Source organism: Lissotriton helveticus, chromosome 2_1 (genome assembly GCF_964261635.1).
Source record: "Lissotriton helveticus chromosome 2_1, aLisHel1.1, whole genome shotgun sequence".
In the NCBI taxonomy this organism is placed as follows: domain Eukaryota; kingdom Metazoa; phylum Chordata; class Amphibia; order Caudata; family Salamandridae; genus Lissotriton; species Lissotriton helveticus.
This window is the reverse complement of record NC_136059.1, coordinates 1,089,390,442-1,089,406,242: the sequence shown is the minus strand read 5'-3', so window position 1 is coordinate 1,089,406,242 and position 15,801 is coordinate 1,089,390,442. Positions and strand designations below refer to the sequence as shown.

The 15,801-nt window shown below is 46.6% G+C and overlaps 1 protein-coding gene across 1 annotated transcript in view; it reads right to left on the bottom strand.

The window, feature by feature from the left end:
• Window positions 1–6,982, bottom strand: part of LURAP1L (leucine rich adaptor protein 1 like) — a 99,830-nt gene extending 92,848 nt beyond the window's left edge. The window contains exon 1 of the mRNA XM_078677425.1: window positions 6,247–6,982. Within this exon, the coding sequence (XP_078533551.1) occupies window positions 6,247–6,453 (207 nt within the window). The 5' untranslated portion in view covers window positions 6,454–6,982. The remainder of the gene's footprint in view (window positions 1–6,246) is intronic.
• Between the last annotated feature and the right edge of the window lie 8,819 nt (window positions 6,983–15,801).

Here is a 15,801-nt window from a genome sequence, read left to right as displayed (position 1 = left end):
GGATCAGCAGGGTGGTCCTTTTCGTCCCTTTCTCCAGCTCCGATGCAATCTGAGGTTCAGGTTGCTAGAGGTGCCCTACTTATGCCCAGAAAGTGCCCTGTAGATCTCATACAGTGAAAAGGAGTGTTGGTAATTGTGCCCTTTTGAAGGGTCTCCCTTAATTTGTTGTGCCTTTTGCTGAACCCTATATTTGGTTCGCTAGAACGTTGTACACTTTATCGCTGATAACCAGCGGTGAAGTTTTTGGGCTAATCCTTTCAACATGATAACATTGGTATACTCCTAATTAGCATATTTAATTACCTATAGAGCCCAGGTATTTGTTACCAAGATGTACCCTGGGCTTGTACATTAAATGTCACGAATGGACTGCTGCGCCCATTGTGCTATCCACTACAGTGACCATGTAAACATGACTGCAGGCCTGACAACAGTAGCCTGGCTGTGCCGGTTTTAACAGCCAATTCAACCAGTCAAAATAACCACTTCGGCAGACCTAAACCTTCCTTTGAGATAGTAATAAGGAACCCCCAAGTAGGCCTTATTGCCTTAAGGCAGGGTGCATGGTATTTCAAAATAGGACATGTAAACGTTTCATGCTAAACATGTCCTTAAAGTGAAAAAGTCCCAAAATGTATTTTCATTGTAGCAGTTTGCTGTTCCATAGGAAAGCACTGTGATCCAATAATAATTTTAATAATTGCTATCCTCACCTAGGAAACCGCTCCAAGTTTAATTTCAGAACTTTTTGAAATATTTATTACAAGCCCGACTCACTGGCGATGTTGGATTAATAGTAACTATTTTGGTAAAATGCATTTTAGAAAGTTACCTTTTTCCTGCCTTAAGTCCCTAAAAGCGAAATCTGTATTTTGGTCTCCCTCTTCTGCTAGCAATAATTAGCATTCCATTAGGCGTGAATGATGTGTGAACTTGTCCCAGGACAGATACAAAAAAAAGCCTTGGGTGTGGGAAGGTGTTCTTGTGCCCTTGACAGGATGGCCTGTGAGCTGGGTCAAAGGACATGATTAACTTCGAAGAGGCTTACCCGGTTACAGGCAGATGTACCTAGCACCCAGACCTGCACCCTTTTTTTGTCCCCTTAGCGAGACGGACCTCCATCACAGTGGGCCTCTTAGTGAAATCACAGTGTCACATCCAGCTGGAGTGCCAAGACCTGCTTGACCGGTCTGCTGAAGTTTTTCATATGACATTTGGGGCCCACTTCCAAGGAGAGAAGGTGAATGCCTAACAAATGTACGTTAAACTACTGTCTGGTTCCTAAGAACTCAGCTTTGTTCTACCAGAAAGTGCTGAAATGTTTCAACCACTCACCCCCAGTATCAGATCTGGGTATAACCCATCATTATTTTGCTCAATATGCGACCTCAATATGCACCCAGCCATATGCAAATCAGTCTTGATCCTGTTCCTCTTGGGAACAGTCCAGCCCGACCTGCCAGGCCAGGTTCTCCCTGAACCGGAAACAAGCATCCTGGGACTGGTTTTGGGGTGTTACCCCGCATCAGCCAGGCTATCTTGAATCCAGTGGCACAGAGAGCAAGGGACCCACGTATGGGCATATCCTTGGCCAATTAGAGCGAACATAGCTAACACAACAAGATGATGGCTGGGTCCAAACTGGAATGGCGTGGTGAGCAAAATAACGATGGATTAAACCCAGATCCATGACTGGGGTGAATGTTTGACAATGTTCAACATTCCGTCCATCATCTTTTTGTGTTGCATTTTCACTGTTAACTGGAAGGGTATGCCCAGACGTGGGCCCCATGCTCGCTACGCCACCAGTTTTAAGCAAGACTGGCTGATAAAAGGCTATACCCCGAAACTCGTCCCAGGATGCTTGTTTTCTGGTCCAAGGAGGACCTAGCCTGGCTGTTTGGCTGGACTGTTCCCATGGGGAACAGGGTCAAGGCTGATTTGCATATGGCTGGGTCCAAACTGGAATGACGTGGTGAGCAAAATAATGATGGATCAAACCCAGATCTGTGACTGGGGGTGAATGTTTGACAATGTTCAACATTCCATCCATCTTTTTGTGTTGCACCTTTTAAGTGTAAACAGTTTACCACAAGCATAAGTAATAAACTCTGCTGCTGTAGCTTCCAGGAGATGCTCTACATTGCAGGCAGAGGAACTGCGCCGTTGAGCCAGAGCCCAAATTCAGCATTCAAAATCTTTCCATGAAAAGGGTTGAGAGGCCAAGCCTGCCCAGATCAGAACCTGCAACTAATGGCCCAGCCGAGTGGTCCCCAAAGCTGGTCCGCTTCATACAACTGTCACTCTATGAGAACATCGAGGGAATGTGTTGGTGTGAGTTCTGGTACAGCAGTTCCATGCATCTGCTACACTTTTTTAGGTGACCAATTATGTTATGGTGGCTGGTGTGAATACACCCTGCATTTATATCACTTCTGCTATACCAGAAGATAGCTTGAGTATATGAGGTGTACCTTACATGGCAATCTTTCTACAGAGCCATATGGCTGGGTGCATCTGTTTGGTACACTGAGCATTTTTTATTTCTTGTCCTAGGACTAATGATTGTGTGAGTGTGTGTGCTACACCACGCATTGCCACATCTCTTCTGTGACTTGGACGGTCTGAAATCTTAAATTGTATACTACATCTGCCACTAAAGAATTCTTCTTCCGCTCCCCTGGAGAGGTGGTTCCAGGGAGCAGTCCTCAAGGACACACCACTGCCACTGCTCATTCCACCCTCATGACCCACACTATGGCTGTCCCACAGCATCCACGACCAGGACTCGAGAGCTGTGCGACTGCCCGCAAGCAGTGTAGTCTCATGTGCAGTGCCCATTAATCCGCCACACGAGGCACTGCATGACACAATAAGAAAATGAGCTGTTGACTAAAGAACAGTTCAGAAGAAGAGGATGGCAGGCTTGGCTAGAAAGGGAGTAGAAGTTGCAATTTTACGTATCCCTTGATCTGTAGGCAAAAGAGTGAGCCACAGGCTACTAACAGATTAACTGTAGGTGGTATATACCGAAGAGAAATGTGAATGTAATTAAACGTATTACCATTACTGCAAATATCCCATTAAAAGCAATAAAAAAGTCAAATATTGTTTACAAACCGGAAGTCTACTTTAACAGTACATATATAAGACACAAAAGTACTGCCTAGACGTTCTTCCCCATGCCACCATCCAAGAATAAGCTTTGATAGTCTTCACTAACCCTTGTAAGTCGTACCTAAAGAAGAGGTATTCAGCAATGCAGTGAGGTTGCAGTAGTATTTAGTTCATGTGTTTCCAAGGACAAGGCCAATACTTGATGGGATTCATGTGAACATAAAAAACAAAACAAAAAAAAAACCACAATAAGTATTTTCTAAATACTTGTTCCTTCAAAGCAAAGCTCAGCTACCAGCTACGGTATATAAACCAGCTCACTTCCAAGAAGTTAGATGAAACTATTAGACACCACTGCCTGCTGCAGGGAACTGAGTCACATCTCAGGGGGTAATGTCCTGAATAAAAAATATAGAACTTTATCTAATGGAACTGTACTCAAGATTAGGCAAACAGCAAATACACAGAATAACTTGTACCAGAGTTCAAATGCAAGCATAAATATTGTCTCACTTTTGAAAAGATATGTTTGTTAGGGCAGACAGAACACTGGGTTCCATGACTTCTGTTTTACCACAGCTGATAACCTTTTATTAACTAAAGCAAGCTGTGGAAAAACGCTGACACATCCGAATACCTTACTGATTGGAAAGAACCCTTTCAGGTGAGGAGATCCGAATTGAACCCTCTACTTGAAGAAAGGGCATATGAAGACAGGCCGGCAGCATGAATATAAAAAAAACTAAGTACAGATAAAAAAAATTAAAAATCCGCAAAAACAAATCTCCCCGTTTCCCAAAAAAAGTGCACAACACACTAGATTGTAGGGGGGTCTTATTACAGCACATTTGGAGATGGAGTACCGAGACAGACTTTGACAATAATAGTCATCACAGGACGGAAAAACTATCCCGTTTAGAAAAGCCATTAACAAAATGAAGGAACATCTATTTATAGTACATTTAGCCCATCAAAATAGGGAGATTTCAAAATAAGTGTTCTTTTGAAAACAGCTACTAATATTCATCTGTACAGGCGCTGGATAAATAATGAAGGACAGTTTTTGCTGAGTTAGTGGCACAGCTGCGGTCGCTCCCTTTCTCTTGAGAGAGTCGATGTAAGACTTGGCGTTGAGCTGCGTGTGCACGCGCCAAGGAAGAGGAAACGGGACCATGCTCCCCCTCTGATGAATTAACACTTATGCACTTTACTTGGCGGATTTATACCGGAAATCAGAAATTATGTTAACCAAGAAACAAGAGTAAACCTCTTACAACGGTGCGGAGGGGGGGGGGGGGTAAATTGCGTTGGCTTGCAACAGTAGTGGTACTTTAAAGGGGCGGGTACCTGCACTTCGTGAAGTTGAAAGGGGAAATACCGGCACTTTTAAAAACAGAGGTGCAATACTTTTAATTGGAGAGAATCTGCACTTCCAAAACGGGTACTCTGAAACAGTGAGCACCTGCACTTTTATGTTTCCATTTCAAGCTCTGAGCAAAAATCCTCACTGTTGAGGGGGCAGCAGGATATGATACGTAGTGTGCCGCCCTTCTCAAAGATGAGGCACAACTTTTTGCGTTTTGTTGTCAAGAGCTGCCAAGGCTGCCAATGAGGGGTCGTGAGGCAATGCCTCTGTTGAGGGCCAAAGAGTGAGTTATTAAGGGTACGCTCCATTTCTCTCTGGAGAGTTTATCCTTTATTCGAACTCTGCTCAGACACCCTTCACGTTTACAACACCATTCCACAGGGCGGGGGCACGTATACATTGCGTGAATTGTATCGATGGAATGCAATCTCCGGCCACACGTGACTACCAGCCATAGGGGCGGATATTTACCGAGAGGGCCAGGGTTGCCAGGGGCTAGTTTCTGAGAGCCTGCGTCCCTCTACTTTTACGGGGATGGTCTCCTATTCTCTTTGGTAAGCACTGGGGCGGGATGAGCAACTGGTTACCGACAGCAGACCCCGGAGTTGTACTGATGCAGAGTTAAGATTTTTTTTTTCACCCGGAGGGTGATAGCAAAAAAAATTGAGAGCCCGATAGGGACCCGTCTCCACAACTACTTTTTAGAATTGCCAACCCGGCCCACAAAGCCCTGCCGATAGTGTTCTCACTTTCACACACAAATTGGGGTCTCCTTGGCAGAAGCGCCATCCTACTCCCTTGCCAGCTGTCAACAGCTGTGCACCGCTCACTGGCAGCAGCGCCCCTCGCTGCCGCTCACTGACAGGAGCTGCAGCCCCCGCTGGCCTTGTCGTACATCAGTACCAAGTCTGCTCGTCATAGACAGACTGCACCGCTGCAGGGCTGGTCTATGACCCACTTCTGTACCAGTTCACAGCAACAACCCCCCCCCCCCCTAACCATTTGAGCCGGCATGCAACACACATGCCATCTGGCAAATACCACTGGCCCCTGGAGTAGATTACATTTGTAGAGTTATATAGTGCGGCATATCACCCGTAGGGTATCCAGATGCTGTCCGCAGAGGCATAGTTTAGTCCCCTAACTGGACTGGTATAATGGAGGATTGTGATGAAATCCGTCCCAGCAGAGCTCCTGTTCGGACCATCTCTCCCTCCAACGTAAGCCTGCTCAGGACCATAAACATACATTTTAAAAAAAAATCCAGAATGGCCAAGCCGTGCCTAACCTAATGGACTAGGTCCCCGAATTAACAAGTAGAGCAGTAGCTCGCTATAGTTTGAGACTAGTATGCCTGTATCCCACTGGCGACAGCCTGCTCCCGACATTACTGCCAGCAACATTCACAGATGACTCACCGAGTACAGCAGCCTCCACTCCTGCATATCAGTATTTAAGAGTGCGAGAACGCCGCAAATACCTGCACAATTAAAACGAATGTATGGAATTGTTCTGCGCTGCATTTCGCTCAATGTAACTGCAATGAAAGTATTGCGAAGCGCTAGATAGTTGTGTTCTGAGATTGTATTACAATGGGACCCTACAGAAACCTTGGCTTGCAGTTGCACATATCCCAGGATCTTGAGAAAGCGCAACACCTGCAGGAGTGCAACTGAGCAGAGTTAGTTTATTGCGAGGAACCTCGGGGCACAGCGCCCCCTTGAGGCACCGTTCGGTATCTGCGTGGAAGAGCCGGTACTCACCATTTCTCGCTTGAGCAGGTGGATCTTCGCCTCCAGCCTCTCCAAGGCGCTGTCACCCCCCTCGGCCAGACTCGGGCGCTTGTCTCCGGGGGCCTTTAGCCGGAAGCCCGCTTGGTCGTCCCGAAGGCACCGGGCTAAACTCTCAGGCACCTTCCGGCCCAGCTTCAGCTCCACATCCCTCAGGTCAGGGACGGGCGGCTCCTCCATAGCAGGCTCCGGCGAGTATGGAGCAGGCAGCAGCGCGGGGGTCCGTGTCGGCAGGAATGCAGGGCTGTAGCGCCTGTGCGAGCCCCGAAACAGGGAGCGCTGCAGAGCTTGCCTGCTGGAGCGGCTCCTCCGATCTGCAGAAGCCGGTTGTGGCAGCGCAGCTGTCCGCGCTCCTGAGCAGACCGCAGGGGACCGCCCGAGGTTTTTACTGAACCCTTCTCTGCAGGCACTCAGCGTTCCCTTCTGTGCTCCTACATTAGCACGCCCTCCTGCGTGTCCCCACCTCTGCCTTCCGTTGTTGTTTCACCGCGTCCCGGTGTGGCAGCTCCTCCACCTCTTTTCGGACAGACATTCAGTCGCTCTCCTGCAGACGCTGAAACTTTAAACTCCGCCGCTGGCAGGTGCAGCGGGCGGCCTCCGCCTCCTCTATGGTAATACACCGAGCAGAGGGCGGGCCCGGGCGAGGAGACAGCGCAGAGCCCTCACAGTGGCACACGGCGTTCCCGGAGTCCGAGGGAGGCTCCTTGGCAGCAGTCACAGAAGTGCATTAAAAAGTGTGGGAACTGTGATGCTGCCTTTAACGGGGCGGGGTGAGTGAGCCTTGATGGTCAAAGGTGTGGCTTCAAAAATAAATATTTTGTAGCTTTTTTGGGTCTTTTACTTCAGGTAACTACATATAACATAATGCAGAGTAAATACACCATCATACATTATGAAACTCTACCAGTTAATGCACTGCATCAGAGAGCCATAGAATCCTTGCTGGTGCAGTTGAGAATACCGACTTGTAATGTTTAGTGTTACAAGGTCCCAGTCTGCGACAGGAAGCACTGTGTACTTGTAAGTCATTATTTTAAACCTACATTACACAGCACAGAGTAGGTTAGGTTGCTACAAAATGCGCCAAAATATTTAAGATAAAAAAATGCTTCCAGAAAATAGTGCTTTTTTAATAAATGTCTTTTAAAAGCACACACTTCACAGCTTTGTTGGTATCTCAGTTACAATACCACACAAAAGAATACATGTGTGTCATCAAGATGCTTCAAGGTGTTCCCTCAATTAAAGCCAATACCGGCTTCCAAGCACCCTTTACATATGCAGATTGACCAGTTGCGCACATTTATATTTCTTTCAGGCAAGCAGGCGCCCTGGCAAGAAGGCTTGTTAAGCTGTCTGCCCCTCCTCAGTTTCACAGCACAGGAGACTTTACACTTCAGCTAAAGCATTTCAGCTGTCGAAATTAACTCTCTAAGGACGGTTATCTTTTCACAAAAAGTAGGGAAACTTTTTTTCTAAAATTAAAAAGTAGATGCCACGCACTTCGACAACTGCTCCAGGGACAAGGTTTACCGCAGGGTTCACACCAGGGACAAGACAGGACAGCAGCAGGGTGTTCCAGCGCACCTTTAAATGCACAAAGGGGAAATACACACATGATAGGAGGAGTGCAAGAATGCACTGAAAGTTCCCATTTGCCACCACTTCATGCTTATGACCAGGACCACACTGGGAACTCCAAGCAGGCCTGACAAATTTTGTCAGACCAGCCCCCATATGGTGCCAAGCGAGTACAACCACATACAGAGACAATGAATCATGTGTGTGTAAATCAGTGTATAGAAAATGCTACAGAATACAAAGGGGACTGCAAGTTGCAGGATTCACATTTCATCCATAAAGGTAGGCATTTTTTAGGAGTGCTGATCTGGAGAAGCACAGGCAGGATTCAGAACGTAACACAGTGGTTAGGGCTGACTTTACTAATACGAATTTATTTCTAACCAAAGAGACCCTTTTAGCAACATTAGGATTATGAAAGACTGGGAAAAACATAACTTTCTATTCTGCACCATGCAGTCTGCATGCAGCTCTTTGATGGCAGTTCATATCTCACTGTGCTAGTTACCAATTGTAAGAAAGAAACTGAAGGCTTTTGGTCAGCAAAGAACACTGGGTGCGCAACCAACAGTGAACACACTCGATAATTGTTATTATATATTGTGGTGCAACCGGGTGAGTGGAAGGCCCTAGAACCACTCAATGTTTGGTAGTAAATTACCAAAAACTAAGAATTACAAGAACACCCAATGCACTCGAGTATAACATATGCAAGGTAACAATCAGGAACATATACAAAAAACAAAATGACAGATAGATGTAGGAATCTCCAATGGGAGAGTGGTCCGAAGGAGTCCTTTATTTGGTACAACAGCCAGCCGACACGTGTTTCATCGCTATTGCGAATCCTCAGGGCTAAAAATGGCTGTGCTACACCAAAAGGTCGCTTAGCTGGTGATACTTCTGACCCAGCTGGGCCCGTGACCGTAGATGCAATAAAATCTGAGAAGAAGCAGCCGACCCCCGTGTGAGGCAAATGTCGGATGTCCTGGTCTATAGATTCGGATCACCACGGCAACTTCATTTATGTTGAGTTCCAACGTTAATCAAAAAAAAGTTCCAAGTCTCTCGTGGCTTGACGCTAATGTAAAGCGGTAAAGAGTCGGGTACGACTCGTTTCTTAGTGAAGGGAAATTCCCGAATCAGGTCTGTAGTCCAGGATGGAAACACACCACGGGGATTCACACGGCAATGCTGCACTACAGACCTGATTCGGGAATTTCCCTTCACTAAGAAACGAGTTGTACCCGACTCTTTACCGCTTTACATTAGCGTCAAGCCACGAGAGACTTGGAACTTTTTTTTGATTAACGTTGGAACTCAACGTAAATGAAGTTGCCGTGGTGATCCGAATCTATAGACCAGGACATCCGACATTTGCCTCACACGGGGGTCGGCTGCTTCTTCTCAGATTTTATTGCATCTACGGTCACGAGCCCAGCTGGGTCGGAAGTATCACCAGCTAAGCGACCTTTTGGTGTAGCACAGCCATTTTTAGACCTGAAGATTCGCAATAGCGATGAAACACGTGTCGGCTGGCTGTTGTACCAAATAAAGGACTCCTTCGGACCACTCTCCCATTGGAGATTACTACATCTATCTGTCATTTTGTTTTTTGTATATGTTCCTGATTGTTACCTTGCATATGTTATACTCTTGAGTGCATTGGGTGTTCTTGTAATTCTTAGTTACCAATTGTAACTTATTAACTGCACAGTGGCAAAAGGATCTCTTTGACAAAAGCAGTAAGCCACTGACAGGTGCACGTAAAATACTGTTCTGTGATCTGCATGGTACATGTTCTTTGCAGCAAGCGTATTTACCCCCTGAGCTAACTTACATGAGTGAAAACTGCCACCAGACAAAACTCTGATTTCTCTCCACCAGGTTCATTAATCACAGAGTTATCTTGGCACTTTTATCATTGCCTGAAAACTGCTGGATATACAAGGAACTCTGCACTAGGTGCTTGTAAAACTGCTGCACTGCTACAAACTGCCCCAGTAACAAAACCAGCCCCCTCTCGTCCAGCCTCTGGGGGAAATGCCCAGTCCGGCCAGTCCGATGATACTGCGGAAAGGGACCAATGTACCAGTTCAATTTGTGACTTACGAGAATGGCTCCAACTCCGTAACAAATTCTTTTCCTAAGCGACAGATCTTTGCCACTGTTTTTTGAATGGAAGATAAATCAAATCATATCAATCAACATTTAGCCCCTTTGGTGTGCAGATGGTCGGGAGCCGTCTGACGCACCAGTGCTCATGTGCGTCGGATGGCTCCCGTCCGTCTGCCTGCACACATCCCACTGGAAATCCCTCTGGTGCAGGCATCAGAGGGATTTCCTTTTCACCCTAAAATCTAGGGAGCTGGGGAAGGGCTTCCGCAGCTCCTGAGGCTGTCTCTTTGGTTTCTCTGCAATGTCGATCAGTGCGCACGTCGTGCTGATGTCATTGCAAAGAAACCAAGCGGCTCATTTCAGTTTCATTTTTTATGTGCTCAGGGGGCTATCTCAGCCCCCCAAGCATTTAGAAAGACAGGAGAGGTATCATTGGAAAGGGTAGCATCTCCCTAGTGGATCCCTGCTTTCCACAGCTTTCTGCCAGATGGGGGCAACAGCCCCCAATCCAATCTGCCCCCCCCCCGGGGGACAGACAGCACACTAGGCACCAGGTATAGGGGGTGTTTTTGTACATAGAGGTGGGGGCTGTCCAAAATGGGCATGCCATGCCTCCACCCACAAACAAAATTGCCACAGCCAGTTGGTGGCAATAGTCCCTAATCTGCCCGGGAAAGGGGGGGGCAGAAAGTCCAGTAGGCACCAAGGATTTTTTTAATACATAGGGGTGGGGCTGCCGAGAATGGGCATGCTAATGCCCTCACCACCAAAAAAGGCTTTCTGCCTCTTCAGAAGGCAGACCGGGTCAATGGCCCCCTATGACTTTTTAGCTAAATTTTAAGTCTGCAGTGCATTCTTGAAAGGAAAATGTTGGGGGATCAACGCAAGACAAATCTCCCTAGACTCCCACGGGTGTCTAGTTTTCAGAAATGTATGGGTTTTTTAGGTTCCCCATGATGTCTGCAAACCCGGGACCAAAAACTCAGGTGCCCACCTATCTATCACAAAATGACCTGATTTTTCAAGGGGGTCACTTGCGTTTTTGGTCCGGGGCTCAGCGGCTATCTAGAGAAACCTACCAAACCCAGACATTTCTGAAAGCTAGACAACCAGGGGAGTCCTGGGAGGTATGGCTTGCATGGATCTCCCACCATTTTCCTACCAGAATCCCCTGCAACCTTAGCTTTAGATAAAAACAAATCCAATTGTCCTCATTTTTCTGTGTGAGAAAGATGTGGTATCCCCGGGCCACCACAAATTACTTACCACCCAGCGTTCCCCCAGGTCTCCTGATAACAATGGTACCTCACTTGTGTATGTAGGCATAGTGGTCGCAACAGGAAATGGCCCTAATCGTACTGGGGAGACTTCAAAATGACCTATCATAAAACAACCTGGATTTGCAAGGGGGGTCACCTGGGTATTTGGCCCCAGACTCACCAGCCATCTGGGGAAACCTACTAAAACCACACATTTCTGAAAACTAAACACCCTGAGGAGTCCAGGGAGGTATGGCTTGTGTGGATCCCACAAAGTTTTCCTACACAGAATCGCCTGCATACCTCACATTTAGCTGAAAAATCACATTTTGTTCAAGTTGCTGTGTGGGAAAGTTGTGGGATCACTGGGCTGAAACAAATTTCCTACCACCCAATATTCCCCCAGGTCTCCCGATAAAAATGACACCTCACTCGTGTGGGTGGGCCAAGCACCTGCGACAGGCAAGGGCCCAAAACATATTGTGGAGACATCAAAATTACCTATCTCAAAACAACCTGGTTTTGCAGGGGGGGCACCTGGTTTATGGCTCCAGGCTCTTGCGGCCATTTAGGGAAACCAACCAAACCCACACATTTCTGAAAACTAGACATCCTGTGGCGTTCGGGGACGTATGGCTTGCGTGGATCCTCCAAAGTTTTCCTACGCAGAATTCCCTGCAAACCTCAAATTTAACTGAAAAAATCACATTTGTCCACACATTTTTGTGTGGCATCATCGTGCCGGCACAAATGTCCTACCACACAGCGTTCCCCTTAGTCTTCCGAGTAAAATGATAACTCACTTGTGCGGGTGGGCCAAGGGCAAGTGATTGAGAAGGGCCAAAAACATAGGCATTAAGGCAATATAGCACAGCAAATTCTAAGTGCTACATTTTTTAAAATAAATTATGTGTTTTGCCGATCCAGCATTGGACAGCCACAGACATGAGATATAATTTTACTCGGGAGACCAAGAGGAATGCTGGGTGGTAGAAAATGTGTGCATGTCCGTTGATCTCACAACTTTCCCACAAAGATATTTGAGAAAAATGTTTTTTTTCCAGCTAAATTTGAGGTTTGCAGGGGATTATGGTTAGGAAAATGTTGGGGGCTCCACGCAAGCAACACCTCTATGGACTCCCTCAGGTGTCTAGCTTTCAGAAACATGTGGGTTTGGAACACTTCCCTAGATGGCCGCCGAGCCCAGGGCCAAAAACCCAGGTGCCCGCCCGTTGCAAAACCAGGTTGTTTTGTGATAGGTAATATTGATGTCTCCACAATACGTTTTGGGCCCTTGCCTGTCGTGGGTATTTGGCCCACCCACATGAGTGAGGTACCTTTTCTATCAGGAGACTTGGGGAATGCTGGGTGGTAGGAAATTTGTGTCAGCCCAGTGTTTCGACAACTTTTCCACACAGAAATCTGAGAAAAATGTGATCTTTCTGCTAATTTTTAGGTTTGCAGGGGATTCTGGATAGGAAAACATTGGGGGATCCACGAAAACTCATTCCTGCCTGGACTCCCCAAGGTGTCTAGTTTTCAGAAACGTGTAGGTTTGGTAGGTTTCCCTAGATGGCCGTCGCGCCCGTGAAGGCAGTGGCCCTTAGGGACCACCTGGGTTACTTACAACCACCTGCTATGCCTTCCCAAAAATGAACAGTCGGTCAGACTGTGGAGAATGCAAACATACATTTTATTAGCAATTCTCTGCAGAGGAGTCCATTCTAACCTGCACCTCAATATGTCTGCTGAGGGACTGACCCCCCCAACAGCCTACAACACCTAATGAATCTTCCCAAAAGCCTCCAACCACGCCCACAATGGAAAGTTACCGGCCTGCGTCGAACATGAACAAAGAGGGCACGGAAGGATGAGCTACCACCTGCCAGATGGGTATATGTTATCGACAACTCAAGGTTACTATGCTGAGCCTCAGCGTCTCCTAACGTGGGAGAAGAACTACACACTCGGATAGGTATGCAAGGGCAGAATGGCCTATTCATTAGTAAGTCGAGAAACAGCCTTGAACAGAAGAGAAAATAATAACGAAATACAGTGTTCTACTGAGGCAAGCAAGAAGAGTAATGAGGCCTAGTTCAGGCACAGTCTAAGCAGCCTAATAGGGATTACAAAATACAAAAATTGAGTCACACTCGCTAACTGAAGCCTGCACATTACAGGGAGAACTCAGTGGGTTGCATAACATGAATACAAATGGTGTCTATTTAGCCACACACTGCTAATCTAATATAGCATGAAACGAATGCATTGCGGGAATGCGATTTTCAAATCTAACAGACCCTCCTTTTAGCATGGCTGGTTAAATGCTTTATAGAAGCTATCCGGTAGTGTCTTTACTATTCTAGATGGGGAGAAAGAAAATGCATAGTCACTGAAGTTACAAGGAAGAATAAAGCAATACACTTATTATCAAAATCCACTTATATTCAAAAATGCCCTGGCCGATAAGCATTATATCCCGGATATCCTGCATCAACATAGTAGAAACCTTGTTATCACACCCTGAGAACTTAGGGGGAGGGGTGAGCTTGCTCACACATTAGGTGCAACATGCTGGAAGGCAATTAATACATAAGCAACATGTAAAGATGACACCTGCAATAGCTATTAGGACAAGTAGCATCTTCCAACCCCATGATGTCAGTAGACCCCAGAGCCACCCTGTGAGGGCCCATAAACCATTATCCTGATGGATATCTGAAGCAAGTTTGTGTTATTTCTGCATTGCGGAGTATACAGTAGGGACGCTATCAGGAATGTACACACAGCAGCAGCTGCCAATGATGCGGCAGGCTCCACCCCTATCAGCCAGAATAACATCTAAAACCATCCGATTTGTAGAGCAATGAGCCTCGTAGCATGAAGCTTAACTGTAATAATAGTCAGTATACCTGCAGTAGTATTAATATCTTCCTCAACTCCTCTGGCTAGGCGACAAATATTACGACTATTGAACATGGGACCCCAGAACAGTAGAATGCCCTTCATTATGTCAGTAAATTGCTGTTTGATCAATATTGTCTAGATTGACAACTCTCTTAACTCGATGCAAATGGAGATACCTACACTGTAGCCTATGAGCTTTGTGATAATTAGACTGTACAATGTAAATGGGAGGTAAGAGGAAAGAGAAATAACACCAGCCAGACCATCCCCTGGGAAGCCATGTATAAACCTGTTCCCCACGGCTGAAGTATACATTCAGAGTTCTAAGCAAAGGTGGGCTACTAGTAGTGTTCAATCGGTATGTGTAGTTATAACTGCTCTGTCCTTCAGGAACGCTTCCTAAGCCTTCAACACAGAAACTAGCTGTTGCATTGATCAAAGGGATGGGCATGGCTTTGTCTTCAGTGACATTGCGTTCCCGGAAACATTTGAAGTACTCAGTAACAATAAATCCTTGGAAATCCAGCATTTCATTCTGTAACCAAGTGACATTCTCATTAGCTTTGAAAAGGTTCATTCAAGCTTCTGGATTCAGGGTACCCTCCTTGCCATCTGCCCCAGGAGTATATCCCTGGTGTACCACTATATACTCCAACACTGCTTCATAATCAGACTGTTCCATTTTCATAGCGTCAGCATGCTAGTGCATGTATACCATAGAAAGCAAATGGAACCATGCCTCACAGCTACCCAAGTATGACAGGGGTTATGACACCAGCAAATCTTTTTTGTGCATAACGGCAGGGAGTATCCCACTCACCCAACAATTTGTGGCATTAGTGGTACTGTGTACCTGATGAACCATCCGTAGAAAAGCGTTCTCGGTATACGTATGTCCATGTCTCTCTTTATGCGGGGCAAATGTAACAAATAGGTACTCAGGGGGTATTGGGGTAGTCCCTACCAGAGTGTGCACAGGATGCTGTCCTTCTAAATACCAAACCACCCTAAATCGTGTTAGTGTTACAATGAGGAAGACTACTACCACTTCTACCTTGCTCCCAGTAGACCAACTAGACCACACAGGACCATTCTGCTGTAATGGAGGGGCCACCAGGGGCTGTTGCTTCTTCATGCCTGCACGGCCAAATGGGTAAATAGAAAGAAATCTTAGGAATTGGAGCCACAAATATAAAACCGGCCAGAGGGGCACAAATCACCCAGCGTCCGCCTAGAGCCTCACTGGCAGGGTCCTATTGTTCATCAACAATGGTGCTATGAGGGACCTCTCACGGGGGAGCCGCGCGATTGCAGCCCTTGCTGAAAAATAAATCCTCTTCTTTCAGGGTAGGGTACCCACCCGTCTGGACAAGTACCCTCAACAATCCTGTCCAGTGTCCAGGGCAGTGCACCAGTGTAGCTCACTATAATCTAATGCAGGCACCTTAGCCCGAAACCGGTCCTTGGATGCTTGTTTCCAATCCAGGGAGGACCTGGCTTGGCAGTTCGGGCTGGACTGTTCCCATGGGGCACAGGGTCAAGACTGATTTGCATATGGCTGGGTTCAAACTGGAATGGCATGGTGAGCAAAAAAACGATGGATTTAGGCCCAGATCTCTGTACTGGGGTGAATGTCTGACATTGTTCTGCATTCTGTCCATCA